We start from the raw sequence: 20263 nt of genomic DNA on the forward strand, positions 1-20263 counted from the left end.
ATACAGGGCAGGTGACAGATTTTACAAACCTTTTTGCGTTATATTTGCTGGAATTCTCTTAACTTCCCGACAGGAATTATTATTATTATATTAAAATAAAACGCTCTGACAAAAACAAAATCATGTGTCTGTAAATCCTTTCATTCGGCCCAATGAAATGATTTGACGGCCTACCTGTCTGCCTGCAGGCCCTCTGCCCATGTGCTCATTGCGTGTCTTCCACAAGCTGCTAGCTTGATGGTTGTGAGCGGCACTGTTAGCTTCTAGCCGCTGACTCAGCGGTCGCCATGTGGAGGCAATATATATTCTATATAGACAACCTTTTAACCTGTCAATAGTTGATTAGGAAACAGGATGGACTCTAATTGGAGCTGAAGTGATTTAATTCCATTTCAATTTCATTTGTAAAGCCTGAATCACAAATTTGCGTCAGAAGGCTCTACAATCTATACAGCATACAAAATCCTGTGTCCTTGGTACCTTACATTGGATTTTTTTTTAAATGATTCACATGCTTTCTGTTCTTTTATCAGACATAACGGATGAATACATACATCGTGTCCACATTATTCCCAGTGTATGAATTGCAATACATTTTATTTTGGGTTTGTGGTGCACTGAGCAATACAGAAGATCATTGTGGGTATTGTTGTGCTCGGCTGGCAGCCATATTTAACATAGTTATTGTTCTGTAAAAGGGCCTTTATTGCAGGACTTGGCTCTTGGCTTCTTTTTCAACTTGTGTAAATTGCAACGGGTATACACTTCTCCGGTCTTTCTGGTCTGTTCATATTACCTACCTACCGGATACACTGTGTGCTTAGGAGTGTGCGCAAAACAGAGCTCTGCGTCTGTGATGTCATGCCCCTGTGCGTCACACTAAATGTTTTCCACTAATTTCATCCATCAAATTAGCTCCGTTAAAAGGCAACCATCACAGCATTAGCCGAATAGGCACAGGGCTCGGTGCTTTCAAAAGACATACTTTCATATGCATACAAACCGCTCCAAGAGGAAGGCTCGGTCTTGCACCATTGATGTACCCAAGACAGACTCTGACAACTCTCTATGTGATGTGTGGAGATAAAAGGCCTCTGTAGGTGGAGACAGGAGACGGAGCTGGGAGGTAGAGCATCTCAGATTAATGAGAATGTGGCCTACTCAAACAGTTTTTCGGTTCTTCAGTGGATTTGTTCCACTCTTTATTGCAGTTTCTTTTTCTTTTTTACTTTGTGCTGTCTATGCTAAATCACAGCAGGGGTGGGATAACATTGTTCTTCTGTGCCTCTACGTAACTGCAGAATTACACATATAGTTGTAATTTTCCGAGAGGTTTGTGTCGAACATGCCTCAACTCTAAATATATTTCCCCCCCAGGAGACATCGCATTAAAGCGGCTTGTTTCCTAGTGAAGCTCTGCAAAAGGTAGATGTATCTTCTTAACTGGTTGCATTGCTTTAATTCTTACATCAGCACAGCTTTTCCAGAGGCAGTCTCTGACATTTTCTCAAACTTATTTTTTTTAAATTCTTCTCTCACTTCTTCCCTGTGCCCTATTTACACCCCGCTTTATTCAGCAACCCCGACACGTTAATATGCACAAGATCATTTGTATGCGCATATATCTATTTCAATAAAGTTTGGAGAAAAAAACATTCCATGGTGCAACTGAATAACAAATAATAATGAAAAGTGAACATGTTGTGTGATATCAAAAGATGTTCTTTAGAAAATGAAATGAGACAAAAATAGTGAAAATTCAATGTAAGTATGTTACATTACTATTTTTTTTTCATTTGACATAAGCATATATTTTTTATTAGAGCAGACAATGTAATGTATAAGATAGTGACTGTGTTGTAAACGTCCAGTCGTGTATTAGTGAGCAGTTCGTCCCCAACAAAATAACTTTCCTTTTTGAATCCTTCATGAGCTCGGACGGTCTTTGAACACAACACATTTTGTTCTTCTTCATCTCAGCGTCATTCATACCATCAGCTTCTTTTCTGTCACTGGGTTTGTACAGAAGCCCTGAGAGGTAAGTGAGGACAGAAAAAGTAAAAGAAAATGTGACCCGTTTTCTAAGTCTGAGCTGAATAGTTTCTCTCCTGTCTTTATGACTTAAGAACAGGAGGGAAAAAAGGTTTTACATATTTTTTATTCACTCTTTTTCAATTGTGTTGGGCCAGGTGTCAGTGGTACTTGATCGTGCGTCTCTGAATTTTTGTAACTAGGCACACGATCTCAAATAGCTTACTGATAAAAGCACTATTTACATCACATTTACATGGATTATACAAAGGAGGCCAATTTGCTTGTAACCTTCAGAAACATGTGGTCTTAAAACATTTCATTTGAGTATATATTTAAACTTACTGGATATTAAGCCTTTATTTCTTTATAATATATGTAACACTTGGCATTTGATTGCAATTCCTCCGCGGCATTGTGGAGGTTGGTTTATGGCTTTTTGCTGTATAAACCTTCACAATACAACCTTTTTACACTCGTTGTCTTTTTGACTCTTCACAGTACTTTTTGTTTGAACGCCCCCTAGCGTTTCGGAGATTAATGCAGCGCAGAGAGTATTAACGCCTCCTGTTCCTGCTCGGAGCTCGCTCGCCGTCTGCGGAGGCACCAAGAACCGAGCTTCACTGTTTGTTGTTGCAATACTCATTCCCACCACCGCAGCCCGACCTAAATGTTATCAAAAGCTTTTCTTCTGTGAGTTTTAATTAGGATAACTTGTAAATTAATAACAAACTGGTTTTAAAACTGGTTTTTACCTGTTCTAAAGCCATAAACAGGAGAGAATATTGAAAAATGGCGAACCAGATTTTCTTCTCTTTTTTTTATACTTGACTTTCAGGGCTTCCATAGGTTTGAGACACCGTGAGCAGCACTCAAACAACTTTTGAGTTTTAATCCTCAGATATTGTCTGTTTTGAGGGAAAAGCAACCACCTGTTGTGAAATTCTTCTAGATGTTTCGACCTGTTTTCATCTTTTGGCTTTCCACTATCATGAGTTTAAAAGCTATGAGGCTTCAAGCAGGAACAAGGCTGAGAAAACTTAAAGGAGTGGCTCTGCCTTCATATTGACTTAAAAGCTGTCCCTGGAGTTGCTGGAGATATGAAAATGAGTGTATATGAGATCTTTTGTGCTGGTATGCCCATCATCATCCCAAAACTGAAACCCCTCTCTCTTGTCCTGTGGAGCAACTTTCAGAAAAATGCAAACTGGAGGGAGTTTTTTACGGATCTGATGACGAAGAGGGATTAAATGACTTCATGGTGAAGATTTTGAATGGTGATTGAGTAAATACGCCATGAAGTCACAGGTTTAAATGGAGTATATGAACGGAGCTATAAATGCGGTCCATAATTAATACTTTCGCTGCACTCTTTCTACATTCCCGCTGTCTTTCCCTGTTTTGTTAAATGTTCATGCTGAGCAGGAAAAGGCAAAGCTCCTAACGAGAACCCGGACACCTCACTCATCTCATGTGTTTTTTCTTCTTTTTTTCGACAGACATAGGAAACCAGGAAGGTGCAAATCGGATTCCATACATTTGTGATTGGATGTGAGACTACTTTGACCCTACAAAATTGAAGATGATGTTGCTATGGAAACTGCTGTTGCTGCAGTCACTTATGGGGTGCCTTGCAGGTAAAGTATCTTATTAAGAACTTTTGATGCATGCCAAAGCTGCCTTTGTGAAGTCCTTATTCATATGTATTTGGGGCAAGTGACAGTATGAAAGCCGTAGTTTAGAAAGGAGCAACCTCCAGTAGATTAGCCACAAGCAGACATATTGTTGTCGCACTGGTGTGAAATAACAGGAATGTAGCATTCATTCAAGAAGGACGTTTTCTATGTATTTATTTATTTGTAAGTAAGCCATTGTCTGCTAAAGACATCCAATCGCAGGCAATATTGCATTCTGGCTTCGCCTGAGTGTTGTATGTGGCACTTAGAAGAGGTTAGCAATATCATCCTGAGTTCACCTCATCCCAGTGGGGATGGAAATATTATTTGTACTGTTCAAAGTGCAGTGCTGTATGATGTTAGTGTCTATGAATTGACTTTCAACTTGATGTACATTCTGGACACGTAATCCAATAATAAACAATAACTGTATAAAAATAAACAAATCGACAAGTCACCAAATAATGTTTAATAAATCAATGCATTACTATTTAATGCTCATAATAGTTTTCACAACTCTTCACAGGGAAGCTTAATGTTGACCTCTGTAAAAATAAAAAATAAGTCTTCATTGTCAATGCATTTGACAATGAAGACAGAAGAAGGCCCTTTATAAACGAGGCTAAATTCATCTGACTGGCGACAATTTTAGTAACAGTTAGTCACCAATCAATCAATCAATCAATTAGTGATTGAAGTTGAACCAATGAATAAACAAAGTAATAAACAAAATACATGAAAAATGCTGCAAATATTGTAATCACAGTAATTATTCTATTAAAGAACTGTTGTAAAAGAAGATTACATTGAGGTTAATTTCTCAAATTGATACACAGCACAAAGGAGGCAATCGTCAATTTCAAATGTCCATCGTTTATTTCACGTGCAGTTAAGTTGAAAAATAGCTTCATTATACCATGGTGCCCATTTCAGCCAGAGGCTCTCTGGCATTGATCACATTTTGATGGAGGACTTTAATTTGTCTCCTTTACAAATAGGAGGGGTCACCAGAGAGCATCAGTTGAATCACTCAGGCTGTTTAATCAACAGGTATTATACGAGTCAAGATGAATAAAAGGCTCTATCGATGAGGAACCCTCCTTCTTATTGCTCAATACACATGATTGTGTCGTGAACCCTTTGCCCTCTCGTGCACATTCGATTTTGAGATTTATTTAAATCGCTGCATTGCATTGGCCTTGTGGTTTCGTCCGTGCCCGTCGCCGTTCATCTGCCTCGAACAATCCCACAGGATCAGCAGGTGAAAATTGATCTGCGTGCTTTGGGTGTGGCTCAGTCCTCATGGTGTTGACGCCTCGCGGAGGTTAATTATGGATGCAAATGTGATATAACGCAAATCAACAGCCCAGTGATGCAAATGGGAGGTGGACCTGTTCAGGGGAACAGAGTATAAGGCAAAGATCAGTTATGACGTCATCATGATGGCCAAATGTCATCATGTTTTTGGGTTGTGGCGAGAAACCTGAAGGAGATCTTTTCACAGCAGTATAAAATAGATATAAGAAAGGGATTACAATAATAATAATAATAACTGTATTTATATAACACCTTTAAAAATAGAGTTTACAAAAGCTTTGACAGACAAGGCGATAAAACAACAGAAAGCTCAACAGTGAGGCCAACAAAGCAAGACAAACTAAGTACAATTTAAAATCCTAATAAAACAGTACAATAGATGAAACATGAAACCAGTCGATGCGATAAGAACAAACTAAGAAAATAAAATCAACAAAGACAAATCTAATAATGATATAAATAATAAAATAAAGCAGTAAAGCAACGACGTCACATGAAAACCAGTCTGTAAAAAGTAGGTTTTAAGAAGTGATTGAAAAGAGATTACTGATCCTAAAGCCGTTTCTCCTCAGGCAGGTCATTTTAAAGCTGAGGGGCCCCGATGCAAAAGCACGGTCCCCTTTAGTTTTGAGCATCAGCTTTGGAACAGCCAGAAAGGCCCCTCTTGAGGATCTAAGGCTGCAAGCCATCGACATTCCCTCTATGTATTCTTGGGCCAGACCCACGAAAGCACGTTGCTTTTCAAAGTGACCAGTAAAATCTTAAAATCAATTCTCAGACGAAAGGGGGAGCCAGTGAAGAGAAGCCAGGATTGTGGGTGATGTGAAGTCGTCTGTTTGAACCACTGAGAAGCCAAGCAGCTCTGAACTAGTTGGATGCCAGAGAGGAGGGAGTTGCAATAGTCAAGTTTTTAAAAGAGAAATGAAGGCATTTTTCCTGGTCAGGGTCAGAGAGACATAGTTTGACACTAGCTCTAAGTGTTTGATTTGTTTCGTTTTTTTACTGTGGTATGGAATTGGGTATCGAGAATCTGGAAATTTTACTCGTACTGGTGTCTTGTTATCCCTAGTCTCACAGTTGTAGCCCCCAAATTGTGTGATATTACAACTCAAACTCTATTCTGAGCAATAATCGTATCCAACTTGGGGCCTTTTTTTTCACGTAGTAAACAAGGAGGTCATTTCAGGTAATAGCCTCATATCGTATGCAGATTTCTGCAATTTTAAGATGAATATCTATCTTCTCCTCCATTCAGACAGCTTTGAGCTGGGTGAACATCCCGGGAAAAGCTGGTTAGCAAGAACACAGTTCCTACATCTTTAAACTACGGTGTACAGAACATCCATGAACCACAGCCGTGAAAGGGTCGCCCTTCGAATAAAATTGGTTTATCTTCCTTTCAAAATGTACCAGGCATGAACATTTCAGGGATGCATACACTCAGACCTCCATAGGACTAATGTGTTTCCAGACAAGCTGGAAATGAACATCTTGGAGCATTTTTAGATCTTCAAGCTTGAGAAGAGGATTATTGTACTAACCCTCACACTTATCAGTTTGGAACAAAACTCACTTTACAATGGATGATATGGCCGGGATATGGATTAGAGAGGTGGCGGAAAAATTGACTTCTCTGGAAGCAGGAATGGCGCACAATATGCTGCCCTAAAAAGCTGGGCTTTAATATGCTGCAGAGTGCAAGAATGAATTTGCAAGGAAGGCGAACCTCATATAGGCTCTGGGAAAGGAATCGTACAGATGTTTATTGCAGCTTTAGTTACACTCCTGAGCCTGGGGAGTTATAAGTTGATTTGTTCTTCATGCACAAATTAATAAAAAGGCTTCATAATGACATACGTGCCAGTTGAATCTAAAAATCCAATTACATTTTTGAATTAGTCACCTGCGTGTTCACCAGATGACTGCAACGGCAGAGACCAACGTGATGAAGGGGGTATTGATTCATTTCGACTGACAACTCCAGAAATTAAGTGGAATTCCGGTATTTGTGAAACTTGCTGTTACGCTCATGCGTTTGTCACGATAATTCCTTTCACCTCTGTTATAGAGATGCGGGATGCATTGACTAGAAAGTCACTGATATTGTGTTCAACTGCTAGTAGACAGAGAAAGAAATCCTTGTGGGTTTTCTCTCAAACTACAAAGCAAATGCATATTCCCTTTCCACCTCACTTTGCCAGCTGACTTACCAAAAACGAAATCATATATAATGGGGGCTCGAGGCTGAAGATCACTTTCAAGTGTGTGTGCATGCTAGAGATGCACTAGCAAATAAGATAATATGGTTTGCATGTAACAAGCTGAGACTGACATGCAGACCCTGACACGTCCAAAACGGACGCGAGAGAGTTACCTCGAGAGTCGCAGTTTAAAATGAAGTGACATGAGTGACACTGAGTGACAGGTTCCTCTCGTAGTGATGAACATGAACAATGTGTTTTTTTTTCTTATTTCTCAGAGCTATCTAAACATAACGACCTTGCACGCTTGGCTTTTTGTACTGTAAAAGATCATCAGGAGAGATGCAGACAACACGCTGATAGTAAATCACAAACTACTTCCCACAAGTGAGAATATAGAGTTAGCTTTATTTCAAAACAGCAGAGCGTCCGCCATCTCTGTCTTCTGCTTTACACATCTATTGAATGATTGTCACAGCGAATAGAGGCCGACCCATCTTTACAGGAACTGCCTCGTTCCTTAATTTCATTGTCTTCTGTCTGGATCGCCTGGAGGTGATGTTGTGATTCACTTTAGCACTGTGATCTGTTGGCTTTAGCTTCATAATGTATCTATATAGCTTCATCATATCACTGTTTGCACTGCTGAATCAGTTTGACAACATGAATATATCATTCAAACGCTATTGCAGATCCTTCTGATTGGTTCTCTCTTTTTCATTTTTTTTTTTATAAAAATGAGATAATGTTTATTCAGTGAGTGCAGTTAGTGACAGTGTGGGCTCCATGGAGTAGCGGCAGGGGGAGGGGCTTTGCGAATGGTCAAATCTGAACCTACTGATAGGTGTAGCAGGCCCCTTCTCACCCATATCTACGAGGCTGATAATCGGGTGATATAATTCAAAGTGGGTGCCCGGAGCTAATGGTGTAATAGCCCGCTGCATATTGTAGCCTAGCTCGCTCGCACTGGTGTTAGCATGGCGACCTCCGTGGGCCGCATGACCCCTTACCTTTTTAAATTATCGTGGTCCCTCGAGACTCTCCTTTCTTTAAATGTAGTTGGATAAAAGAAACTAATATTTGTCTTTGTACATTCTCATATCTATTTTATAGCGTTCACAGACAACATGATCTTTTATTTACTTTACACCTTGACCTATTCCACCGCACTTCTTTTTTCATACCGACTCCAAAGACGGCTCTTATTTTGCTATAATGAACATCTTAGATGTTACCAAAACATGTGTTTACACCACATGTTAATCTATTCCCTGCAACATATACGTAATAGATTATTTATGAATGAACAACACAATCTGAACATAAACACTCACACATAGATGCACACTGGCAACACAGATGCACTTTTTTTTTTGTTGTGCCTAGAAATAACAGTAATTAGGTTTATGTTTGACAGACATTTTAAGAATGTGAAATTGATAGAATCATTCATAGAGCAGACAATACACACACAGTGTGTGTTACTTAAACAACTAACAAATTGAGCAATTAAACACGGCATATCTGCATTACTAAGTTATAATAAATGGTTGGAAGTGTCAGCCTCTTTAATGTTGCACATGTAAAGATAACTGCCCCCAGCTTACTGCTGAGAGGAATAAGTATGCTAATCCTCTGCGCTATGCATTATTAAACATTTATTTCACTTTTAATGTAGCTATTTGAATATTCATTAAAGAGGATCATATAGGGAACCACTGGGGTTCGTATATATATATTTTTTGTCTCTAAGCTTTATCCACCTGAGGATTGTTTGCTAAGAACACTTATATGATTTATACTCATACTTACAATCTCTCCCAGTAACTACTTGTAGGTGTGTGTGTGTGTGTGTGTGTGTGTGTGTGTGTGTGTGTGTGTGTGTGTGTGAGTGTGGAAGAGTGCGCAGATTGAATCAGTTCATAAGCATCTTCCGCTGAAGGTAGAGTCGATATACATCTCCCATCTGTGATATTCACAGGCATTGTTTTATGGAGCCCAAGAAGAGTGTTATCGCTGAGGTAACAACTAAATAAACAATAAACAGTATTTTGTGAGTCTAGTCTGCAGAAATAAGAAAAAATATCAGACAAAAACGAGGATAAGATGAGATAAATAAGAGTTTAGTTTGGAGATTTTACGGCAGCACAGGAAACAGGCCAAAACAAACAGATAAAGAACAATTTAAATGAAATGAATACAGATGAATTCTGCATAAATTGTATAATATGAAATTGTGTTTACATCCGAGAACCCCACATTTAATGACATATTCTATTTAATGTCTTCCATGATGTATATTTACAGCCAAGACCTCCAGACAACACACACAGAGCTCTACTCGTATTGTTCCGCCATAGAAGAGTCGTCCTTGCAGTGAAACAGACGTCTACCTTCAACTAACAATGTTTGATCTGTGCGTGTCTGCAGACCAAAGGAGATAACCACCAAACGATTCAGTTATCTATTGCCAAACAATCTGCTTTATGGTAAAACAAAAAGTACATAATTAAAACTGATCTCTCAAATTTGAATTGCTGCTGATTGCATTTTTTGTTTAGTGAAACTCTAAGAAAAGTCTAGATTAAAAAATAATAATAATCAGAGGCATTTTGCAACTAATTGCTGTGCAGAACCTAAGTAGGTCACGGAGATTGAGAAAAAAAAAGTTGAGAGAAAGAATGTGTTGTTTTGGCAATGGGTGTTTATTTATGAAAACACCAATACTCATAATAGATGCAACTTTTTGCATAAATGGTAGATAAAAGGGGAAATCTGTCAAATGTTCATTTATTAAAGTGTGGTGTTGGTTTTCTTTATCAAAACCATACAGTTTCTTCTGCATTAAAAATGGCATCATCAAGCAGTGCAATTGGGTTTAAAGTTGTTTAAATATTGGTCCAATAAACTAACAAAATAACTGCATATTTGTTTCATGTTACAACATTACCCTGTTAAGTTTGGCTTTGACTCCCTCTGCCTTTACAAACCAGTGGGTGTGAAATGGACCCTCGCTGTTAAAACATATTCCATATATCAGTGTCCTTACTCCATAGAAAAATGAATATCCCCAGCCCAGTGAACTACTTATGTGCTGTGACAGACCTATCTATTCTAATAGTTGCAAGAAAGCATGAAGGATATGTCCAGATACTCTCTCTTCTTGTTGCCTTGAACCCGTTTATGGAGTCTTTTACCTCCTCGAGCCTCCAGCAGCATGGAGAAAATACATTTTCTTCAAGGGTCATGTGTCGCAGTTCCACTTGCAGAGCCTTGTGTATTATCTTGAACGACCACAGAGGACATCATCTCTAATGAACGCCACGTAGAGTCTAAGGGGAAGAAAAACATCTGCACTAGATATTTGTTCCGCCTCCATATAAGATGCACTATCTTTTGCTTTGCTTTTGAGGACAATCTGTTGTAATGCGAGTGAAAGTGTGTGAGGGAGTTGATGTACACCGTATTTCGCAAAGTGGACACACTCAGGTGCCCCTCAACCTATTTGCTGTATTTATGCTGAGCCATGCTCTATGAATTCATTCGCTGTCACCTGCAATTGGACTAGAGATTTATTTTTGTTTGCATCTTTAAACTGTCACTTGTCAGCTAGGAAACTGCTCTTTGACAGACCAAAGCAGCTCTACTGTGAATACTAGCTGGAGAGCAGGAGCACAGAGATGAATGGGACGCTGATATCTTCTCATTTGTAACCTTTCCTCGTCAGTTTTCGGCACATTTTGGATCACTGCAGATGTTTATTTTTAGACCATTTTCTTGACAAAAGACCACACAGTAAAATAGATCACAGTAGCACACACAGATAGACTGATTGACCTGATTTAACATTGTATACCGAGAGGTAAATGCTTAAAGTAGGCTATCAAAAACAACCTGGCTTCAAGCTGGAGTTCTGCAAAGGGGGGGTGGGTGGATGGGGGGGCTTGAACAGGAGTTCAGGGGTCCATAGCAGGTGTCTATTTGACCTATTTGAAGAAAATGGTGTTTAAGAGCGACAATCTAATTATATACCCCTTTACATCTTAAAATGTGTTTTTGGTGATCATTGGCTTTTGGCCGTTGCCATCTTGGCTTCTTGCAATTATAAGTGACGCAAGAAGGTGGAGCTAAGTATAACAGAAAGCTGAATAAGACATTTATAGGCGACCAAAATGTTACAATTGACTTTAGTGAACTGAAAACATTGTAAGAAAACATCCTGTGTTACGTAAAAAACGCAATCGTTCGCAACTGTTGCAAACTGGCAAGGAAGCCGCCATTACCCAGTTTGTGAGCGAAGCTACTAGCAAGAAAGAAGCTTGAAAGCTAGTCAAACATGTTATCCAAGATGCCCCCGGTTGTAGTCAAGACATCCCCAAGAAGCAATGGTGGATAACAGCTAGACTGGGCCCTTGCTGCAATGCCAACGAGAGGAGGAGGGTGTGACGTTGATTGAGCTGGAGAGAGCGATCTAAATCTCAAAGTGGACAGTGGAGACACATCTGAACACATCAGGTGAAATCAGATTGAGATACAATCTGGATACAAGGTGTGAATGGAGTTTTCTAGCGTTCACTAACTGACTAACAAAGCCACAGATCATCGTCACTCGGATCAAGATTGTTTTCATTATCATTGTTGTTGGCAAATCAACGCTTCCAAACAAAGCTCTCATTCACACCATCATCATCTTTGTCATAGCACCAAATTTCCAGCCAGATTTAATTACATTTTGTGGGCACAAAGTGTAGTTTGATTTAGTATTGCAATCAGCATGGTAGATGCACACTCTTATTTCAAATAACTTCTAAGTCAAGACTGAGCGATACTCAGGCTTTGATGTACTGATGTCGCTTTGGTCCATATTGTTGATTTTCTTGTTAATTATGAGCCTACATATACGCCAGTCGGATATATCTGCAATAAGCTGATATTGCCCAATGTATCCATCTTGCTCCACTTTTAAACCAAGGCTGAGCTCAGCTAAATTGCTCAGATAAATAACCTAAGATACCTACATTTGACACTCGGAAGAACGCATCAAAAGTATATGTTCAGTTTTCAGCTGATTCTTCACACTATTCGTGTCGCCAACTTGTCAACTATGTTCCAGCATTTCACAACTTCTTTTTCTTTTTTTTTTCGAGACTGTGTCAGGAGTGCAGCCAATGCAAGTATTCATCTAAAATGCACAGTGAGCAGCTTAGCAGCTTGAGCAAGTGGCTGGGAGAGAGCACTAATGCTGAGAGAGACACATAGCTGGGGGGGAGGGGCTGTGCAGCCATTTAGCCGTGTGTCACCCCAAGACTGGATTCACCGAGTGAGTCACAGCCTGCCCTGAGCAGGACACACTTGACCACTGTCCGCTTACTGTCATTGCAAATCGGAAAATAGGACAAACCGGCAAAGTCATGGCAAAGGGCTGCACGCGCAACAAACAATGTTTATTTTTTATCGTGATTCTTATGCTAAATGGACAAGAATCCGGCTCATCTGCTGACATCTCTAAACGGCGAAATGTCTGCATTTGCAAAATCACATCTATTTCGAGTTTAGAATCTATGAATTAAATTCTGTTCAAACAAAACAGTGGTCCCTGAAGGCCAGGGTCAAACCTCTGTATGATGCAGGAGCGTCCAAGACAATGCAATAGAACCAGCCAGATATAACAATACGTAGCACAATACAATAGCACTACCCCAGTACACTGCGCCAGGTGTTTAATTGGGCCGGAACGATTCGACACCTTTGATTAATAAGTAGGTCTTAATAGATTCAATGGGCAGTTTCATACATAATGATTTCAAGCGAGGTCATTTTTCATGTGCTGCAACCTGGCGTCCCTTCCAGCTGATGCCAACCAGATAGTCGCTCAACCAATCCCAAAAGTAGCGTCAGCCCACGGTCATTTTTTCCCCCCTGCACCACTTCACCTGATGTTACTGAGAATCCCCATTGCAAGCGAGACACAAGCGATCCACGATGACTGACTTTTGTTCACAAAGAAATCCACTGTGACATTCGTTAATTCATTTACTTTTACTTCCCCAGCCAATAAAAAAATAAAGAAGTAGGATCATTGAGATATCTGAGGGGAATTTGGCTGTGGTGAAACAGGCGAGCTCAAAGACAGGCCTTGATCAATTAATGTAGATACTAGGGCTGCAACTAACGATTATTTTAATAATAGATTAATTGGTTGATTATTTTTTCGATAAATCGGATAAAAAAACAAAAAATCAAAAAAGCATTAATTTCCAACCCTTTATTCAAAAACAGAACTGACAGTGCAACACATCTTCAGAAAGTGCAAACAGGTTTCTCCTTGAACATCCCTGAGCTGTTAATTAAAAAAATAAAATAAAAATGGACTGACACTAAAAACATACACATGTATGCTTTACATCTGCCAAAAGTGAGTCCTTTTTACTGTAATTGATCTCCTTGGAGCAGAGGCTGCATCTAGCATACCCTGCTTTATCAATATGTATGAAACACTGGGACAGTGTGAAGCTGTACTGCTCCTCTCACGTCTGTTTTGACCACTTCATCTCAGCTCTGCATCAAGCTGCGCTGCATATAGAGCATCCTCTTCCTTAAACTATTTCATTCTGGGTCTCCTATGACCACGACATCACGTTGTTGGCTAAGCCCAACTACGTGATTTGATTCATTCTACTTTGAGTAAAAAAACAACCTGCAGCCAGATACGCCGGTTTAACGTTAACGAGTGACTGGTGAACTGAACCAGACCGGAGGGTTACGGCATGTTTCACCACGTTACGTTTTTTTACAAGCAAGACTGAACTGTAACGGAACATAAAGTAACTTTAACGACAATACACAACCCAAACACGTTAGCTAACGTGATAGCAAGCTGACTAGCTTCCATTAAAAACAACTTTGAGGGAAATGAAGACGCTGTCGACATCTTAACGCTGATTGGCCAAGACTCGACTCGACACATCCAAGATGTTCTATTTTTGCGAAGATCACAACCTCAGCTTTTTTCAGTGTCTTACTCCAATCTCAGACACGCTGGCAGGCCAGTTGCTTTGCTCCGCTCTTTTTTCTTCTTCTCCACGACTCATTGAATGGCGTAATAATCGCGCGACACAACAAATCGATAATGAAATTCGTTGCCAACACTTAATCGATTTTTATCAATTTTATCGATTCGTTGTTGCAGCCCTAGTAGATACGGTTAATACAAGTTATACAGCAGGACTTTTGTGTGATGTAAACAGCTGTTTAAAGTACGCTTCACTTAATGTGTGAAATGTAGACTAGAACCTCTCAACGGAAACCCCCCCTGAGTTGTTTTACGCTTCAAAAGGGGAAATGGTGCGTCAGTGACCATGTATTATTTAGCCTGGACCCCCTAACTGTAGGGATGCATGTAATTAATAAAAAATGGAAGCGTATCTGTCCCGCGAGATTGACGGAGAAACAAAACATTTTAATGCAAGGCGGTCTTGTTCAATACTGAATAATCTACAATAAAGGCAAGGCATTGCTATTTGTATAGCGCCTTTCAACCGCAAGGCCATTCAAAGTGCAACTGTGCTAAGCTGTAGCATGTATGTAGATCAGTGGCGGGCCGTGCATTTTCTACCTAGGCCTGCTGTCTGATATCGTATACATAAATACGCGCATGACGGGATGCTCCCAGCTGAGAAGACTTAGCAGGCCCTGACGGCCCGCCACTGACATGGCTGTGCTCTTGAATGTGACCTCACATTTCTAACAGGGCTATATCTAGATTGCAGGTCTCTTAGAAAAAACACAAACTGCTGTAATATGGTGAAACATGATATACTATTCATTCGCATTAATCTTTGGCTATAATAGTCAGTGTGGCTATGTTGCTGGTTAATCGGTCTTGTTTGTCAACAAATGCAGCGATGTAACAGGGATACTGTCATAATGGCAAAAAATGTACAGTATCTACATAATTCACTCTAACGATGTTTTAAAAAGGTGGAAGACTCTCGGGTCAAAAATACACCGATGCATTATGCATTATCCAAACTCATTACATTACGCGATACGCCGCTCCGGCAGATTTCTATTGGTGCTAATGGAGCTGATTTATATGTTGAATTATTGGGACAGACAGACGGATGACTTGTAGGCCCAATTATGACATTTCATTAGAGAGAACTCTGCTGAGGTGTTATGGCAATTTTTTGTTTTTCCCTGGGCCCGTGGCGAGGAATGCCGCTCCATTTGGCCCCCGATAGTAAATTATGAAGCAGGCCAGCCGCACATTCGATAAGATAAACTCCGCGGCTGAATCGTCGCACGGCACAATATCGCTTCTGCTGTGCTCCCACAAAGACGATCGCTATCTGATGCGATATCAAAACATGTGAAGGTGCGGGTTCGGCAACGGGCAGCGGCTTCCTGTTTGTGTTGGTGAAGGGGTATTATGAGCAAGAAGAGAAGTATTTCAGGGGTGGGGGGTATCATTACCTGTACTTCCACCCAGTGCATTAAGTTATTGATGGCAACAGATGGCTCTCTTTAGCATATCAAAGAGTCCCTCCTCCGCCAGTTTGTGGACTCGTAATTTGTGTTTGTATCGGCTATGAGCGCTTTATGTAGCAGTAATGCAATTCAAGTAATTTCCATTTGCTTTGTGAACTTCTCCAGTTAGTTGAAGGCCCCGACTTGAAGCAAAGAAAGACAAGAGTAGGATTCTTTTTTACGGTGCACATTGTGACATGTCATAGCAGGAGAGCACGACTGTAATTAGAATTAATAAGTCAACCACACCGCAACAATTAACCTCACACAATCTTTTTTTTTAAATGAATCTTTAACATTACATGATTTGGATTATGTGCATGCATTATAACACTTTTGGTCTGTTAACTCAACTTTGGCTTTGAGTTACTTGTTAGGGGAAGAGGTGGAAAAAAGTGTGGCTGAAGGCTCTTAAAATCTGGGGTGCGGTCTTTTCTTTGTGCTTAGGAAGGTTTCTAACTAAGTGAAACGACCTGGAAGTATTTAAATGGCAGCCATGATAAGAGCTGGTCAAAATCTCTAAAGGCGCAGGAAAGGTGCTTCAATGCTTCCTTTCTTATCTTTTCCATCCTTTGCAAAAGTAAAAGGAGAAATTACTCTCATCGGTACTTACAGCAGCAACAATTTAAACCAACCACTCGGCCATCAATACCACCTGCGTATCTGTTTAATTCTAGACTCAACACATTGTTCATGTCGTAAGTTTTACATTCTAGAAAGTGGTATTTCAGTTGCAGAAACTTGAATTTAGTTGCAATTGAAGTGCCCTACAAAATTAATGGAGGAAACACTGTTTGACATTGAACTCAATGCCTTGAAATTGAATTGGGATTACTTTTCTTAATTGGGATTAATCTTTTTGAGACAGACGTTCCGAACTACGAGACTTGACTGAAGGACCAGTTCTCTTCTAAGTCAGCCAATAGTGAATCAGCTTCACTTAGCCAATTAGCCGCGTGGCACTGTGCCTTGTTTCCTCAGCCGGTGATCCGGCATTATAATCCCCTCTTGGTGAAAGAGTTAGGGACTTTGTTCTTGCTGCCAGCGCCGGCCCACACTGAGGGATAAATACATCAGTTAGTTGGGCTGCTACAAAAAGCATTGGTTAAAAGTGGCTTTTGTAACGGTAATATGAATATGAAAAAGTGGTCAATGTATTGCAGATACACTAATACAATCCATTACACAGCTCTGCAAGAAAAAAAAAACCTTTAACAAAGCTTATGATTTGTATTATATTTTTTTCGATAGAAACATATTTGTTTAATTTACATTCATGAGATGGTCAAATTATAATGCTGCACTAGTATTTATGATTTAATTTAAACCTCTCAGTGACAGTGGAACAAAAAGTGAACATGCTTTGTAAAATTAGAATTAGTAGCAGAAATGTAGATAGTAGCTGTTAGCAACCACCTAGCCGATAGCCATTAGCAGCTAACTTAAGGGTCATCTTATGTTGGCATCTAACATCAAAGTGATATCATCCCCATTGCTATCTAGCCAATTCAAATTTATATAAATATATTTTTAATCCCTTTCAACAGCTGGAGAAATATGTCTCCAAAGTACAACACAGCTCCATATGTTTCATTGCTAACTGACTAAGTGAAGCTGACTCACCGTTAGCTCGCTGTTGGCAGGCTTCAAGTGGTGTCAGCTACTGTAGGCAGTCCTCTCAGGAAGGACAATGTGACATAAAGGACGTTCACTACAAATCCCAAAGACTTTGATGTTCTGCCACACATACTCACAAGGACGTATGTTTTTACATTCCTGAGAGTATTTTCTTTTTATATACTGTTGTGTTGTCACTGATTCCCTTTCAATTCTTCAGGCTTTGATTTAAAAAAGAAACGTTAAAACATCTAAACCTGCTTAGGATTGGCAATCTATCACAGTAAATATGATGCCAGCTGTTACTCATATGCAATTGTTGTTGCACACAATCATAATGTAACCGTGACAGCGATAAAAGTTGACAAGATGTTCAGTGTGATGAATTACACGACTCATAAAATTCCACGTGTTAAGGTAAAAAAAAGAAAGAAAAAAGAGTGGAAACAAATGCTTGTGTGGAAGTTGGGAAAACATTTCATGAATGTAAAATCTTGCAGCATGCTTTTAGCAAGCTCAATTTGAAAAGATGGATCATTCAATAATCACATTCAAACATATCCGTCATACCGGTTATCCAACAGTTCAACATATAAACAACAATCCAGATAAAGCCTCCTCGCACTAACCTCTCTAGTGCTAAACCATTTTACACAAGCATACACGCTCCGGATTAACGTATTTTCTTCAATCAATTCTGCGGTTTAATGTTGTTGACGGAAGGACGTGGAGCATCTGTCACAGCAGCACCAGCACCTCCCGGATGTTGCAAAAACTGCCACCCAGAATGATGCGCTCCTAATGTGTCTCCATAATCGAGCCCACTGCCCCGTGAAGGGCATTTCTTAGGTTGACGCGCATATCGGACGGCCTCATATGTCAAGGTCTCTTCCAGTAGCGCCGGCCTGATCTCTTCGGGCCACTTTACAGTGACAGGATGAACATTGACCTCTGTCGTTCCACTGGGTGAGCAGCCGGCGGTGGGCCTGACGGCGCCAGGCCAGCTGAGCCATGCTGCTGGGCGGACGCTGTGGCCCCTTTTTGCCCCTGGGTCTGCGTCCGCGCACACCTCCAAACTGGCCCAGCTGTCCCCACTTCATTATGTGCTGATTAGACTTTGATTATGCTGTGAGGTGGGTGTGATCATCCCATACGCGGCGCTGCTCAAGAAGGCAGCCGCAGCGAAATGAAGATAGGGCAAAATTCGTACCCAGTGACATCACCTCAGAATTCCACCGCCATCTAAGCAATTGGACTCGCCGAGGCTTTCATAATTTAAACACATTTCTCTTAACCTGATCTTTGCTCTTCTTTCAATAAAATAATATCTCCAGTTCTGATATAACTGATATTATTGCTTCATCTACACTATTTAGTTCATTTTAACATCTTTGGAAGCCGCCAGAACGAATGGTCGCCCCTCAGTGCCGTCAGGTAGTTACAATGTGCCCCAGTGAACGCTATTATTAGGAACCCTTGGGCATGATAGTTACTTGTTATGACGCACAAACACACTTTTATTGTTTGATATCGTTACGTTAGCAACAATATAGAAGTGATTTGACCTCCAAGAAAGAACATAATGGCTTGTACAATTTGATTGGGAACTTTTTTTGTATCTCTAGAAATACCTATTTAGCATTACACACACACACACACACACACCAGTGTAGCATTGCGTCGGATGATCATATAGAAACTTGACATTGGCAAAATACCCAGCAAAAATCATTGACAAAACATACCAAAGAAAATATGACTATAGAATAGTCTTGTATAATTAATTGCTTGTTTGTCAAATAAGCACGTCATTTTTGCCTCATTCAGGGAATAAATAATGAATGTTTTAATATAAGTGCCTCTTTGAATACAGCCCCTCTTTCTTCTTGGAACCAGCTGCGGCGCTAAGACGACCGTTGTCTCCGCCTATTAAAGCTTTCATTAGGGTTAGGGATCCGCTTGATGACAGTATTAGTCAGCTGTAGCCCGTGCAATTGAAGAACACGTCTCGCTAACCGTGGAGGAGGCGTCTCCAGGTGCGCTCACCTGCTCTTCCTCTGGAGGAGCAATTATGTCAAGATGAAGCAGGGCCCGGGCCTCCCCAGATGGCCTCCGAGCCGAGCCCCCTTGGCTAATTGGCGGCGTTAGGGATTCCGAGCAGGTTCAGGAGAAAGTGCTGCCCGCCGTCTTTGTTCGGGCTTTTGTTTTGCTTTGTCAACTCTTGCCTTTTGATATGCATATCAAGACATGTTTTATTCATGGCCCATTTTGGAGTGGAATCAGTCAGAGATCACCTTGCTGCTGTCGACGAGCACGAGGAGCGTCCGCCAAGTGTTTTGCTATTTCAAAGCAGATTCTTGCGACGCCGTCTCGCTCTCGCGCGACCCAAAGAAATGAATGATTTATGTGACTGTCACGGCGAGGCCGCAGCAGAACAAACCCAGACCGAGCATCTCACGCACTCCTTCATCTCAGTTTGCCGACAGCTTGTAGGTTTGTGTTCTTTTAGTTTGGGGTTTTTGTTTTTTCCAGCGAGCCGGCGGTGCTAATTGAGTGGCTGAGAAGAGAACACTGATGAGACGGGAAGGGAGCGGCCGAGCTCCGGGTTGGCTACACACTCCCCGAAGGGCGCACGCACAATATATGTTTCGCCAGCGCTCCGGCCTCATGTTAATCATAACGCTAAAGATGTGAATTTTAATTACGGTTTCCTTTCATTAATATCATGCCGGTGCTTTATTAAATCTCGGGACGTTGCCGTAGAGACCTTATCTGTGGAATCAGTGTATGCGTGAGGCTATTACGGCACATTATGCAAGGCAATTCAAAGTTTGCCTGATTATCAGATAGACCACACGCTGCTATCAGATTGAACACATACTTCTGTTTCGT

At 40.6% G+C, this 20263-nt stretch overlaps 1 protein-coding gene across 1 annotated transcript in view; it reads left to right on the forward strand.

Annotated features, from left to right (window-relative positions):
- Nucleotides 1-3613: 3613 nt before the first annotated feature.
- Nucleotides 3614-20263, forward strand: part of cntn4 (contactin 4) — a gene marked incomplete at its 5' end in the record, with an annotated part of 121723 nt that continues 105073 nt past the window's right edge. The window contains one exon of the mRNA XM_079218912.1: nt 3614-3668. Coding sequence (XP_079075038.1) covers nt 3614-3668 — 55 coding nt within the window. The remainder of the gene's footprint in view (nt 3669-20263) is intronic.

Source organism: Taurulus bubalis, assembly GCF_910589615.1.
Source record: "Taurulus bubalis genome assembly, chromosome: 5".
Classification (NCBI taxonomy): domain Eukaryota; kingdom Metazoa; phylum Chordata; class Actinopteri; order Perciformes; family Cottidae; genus Taurulus; species Taurulus bubalis.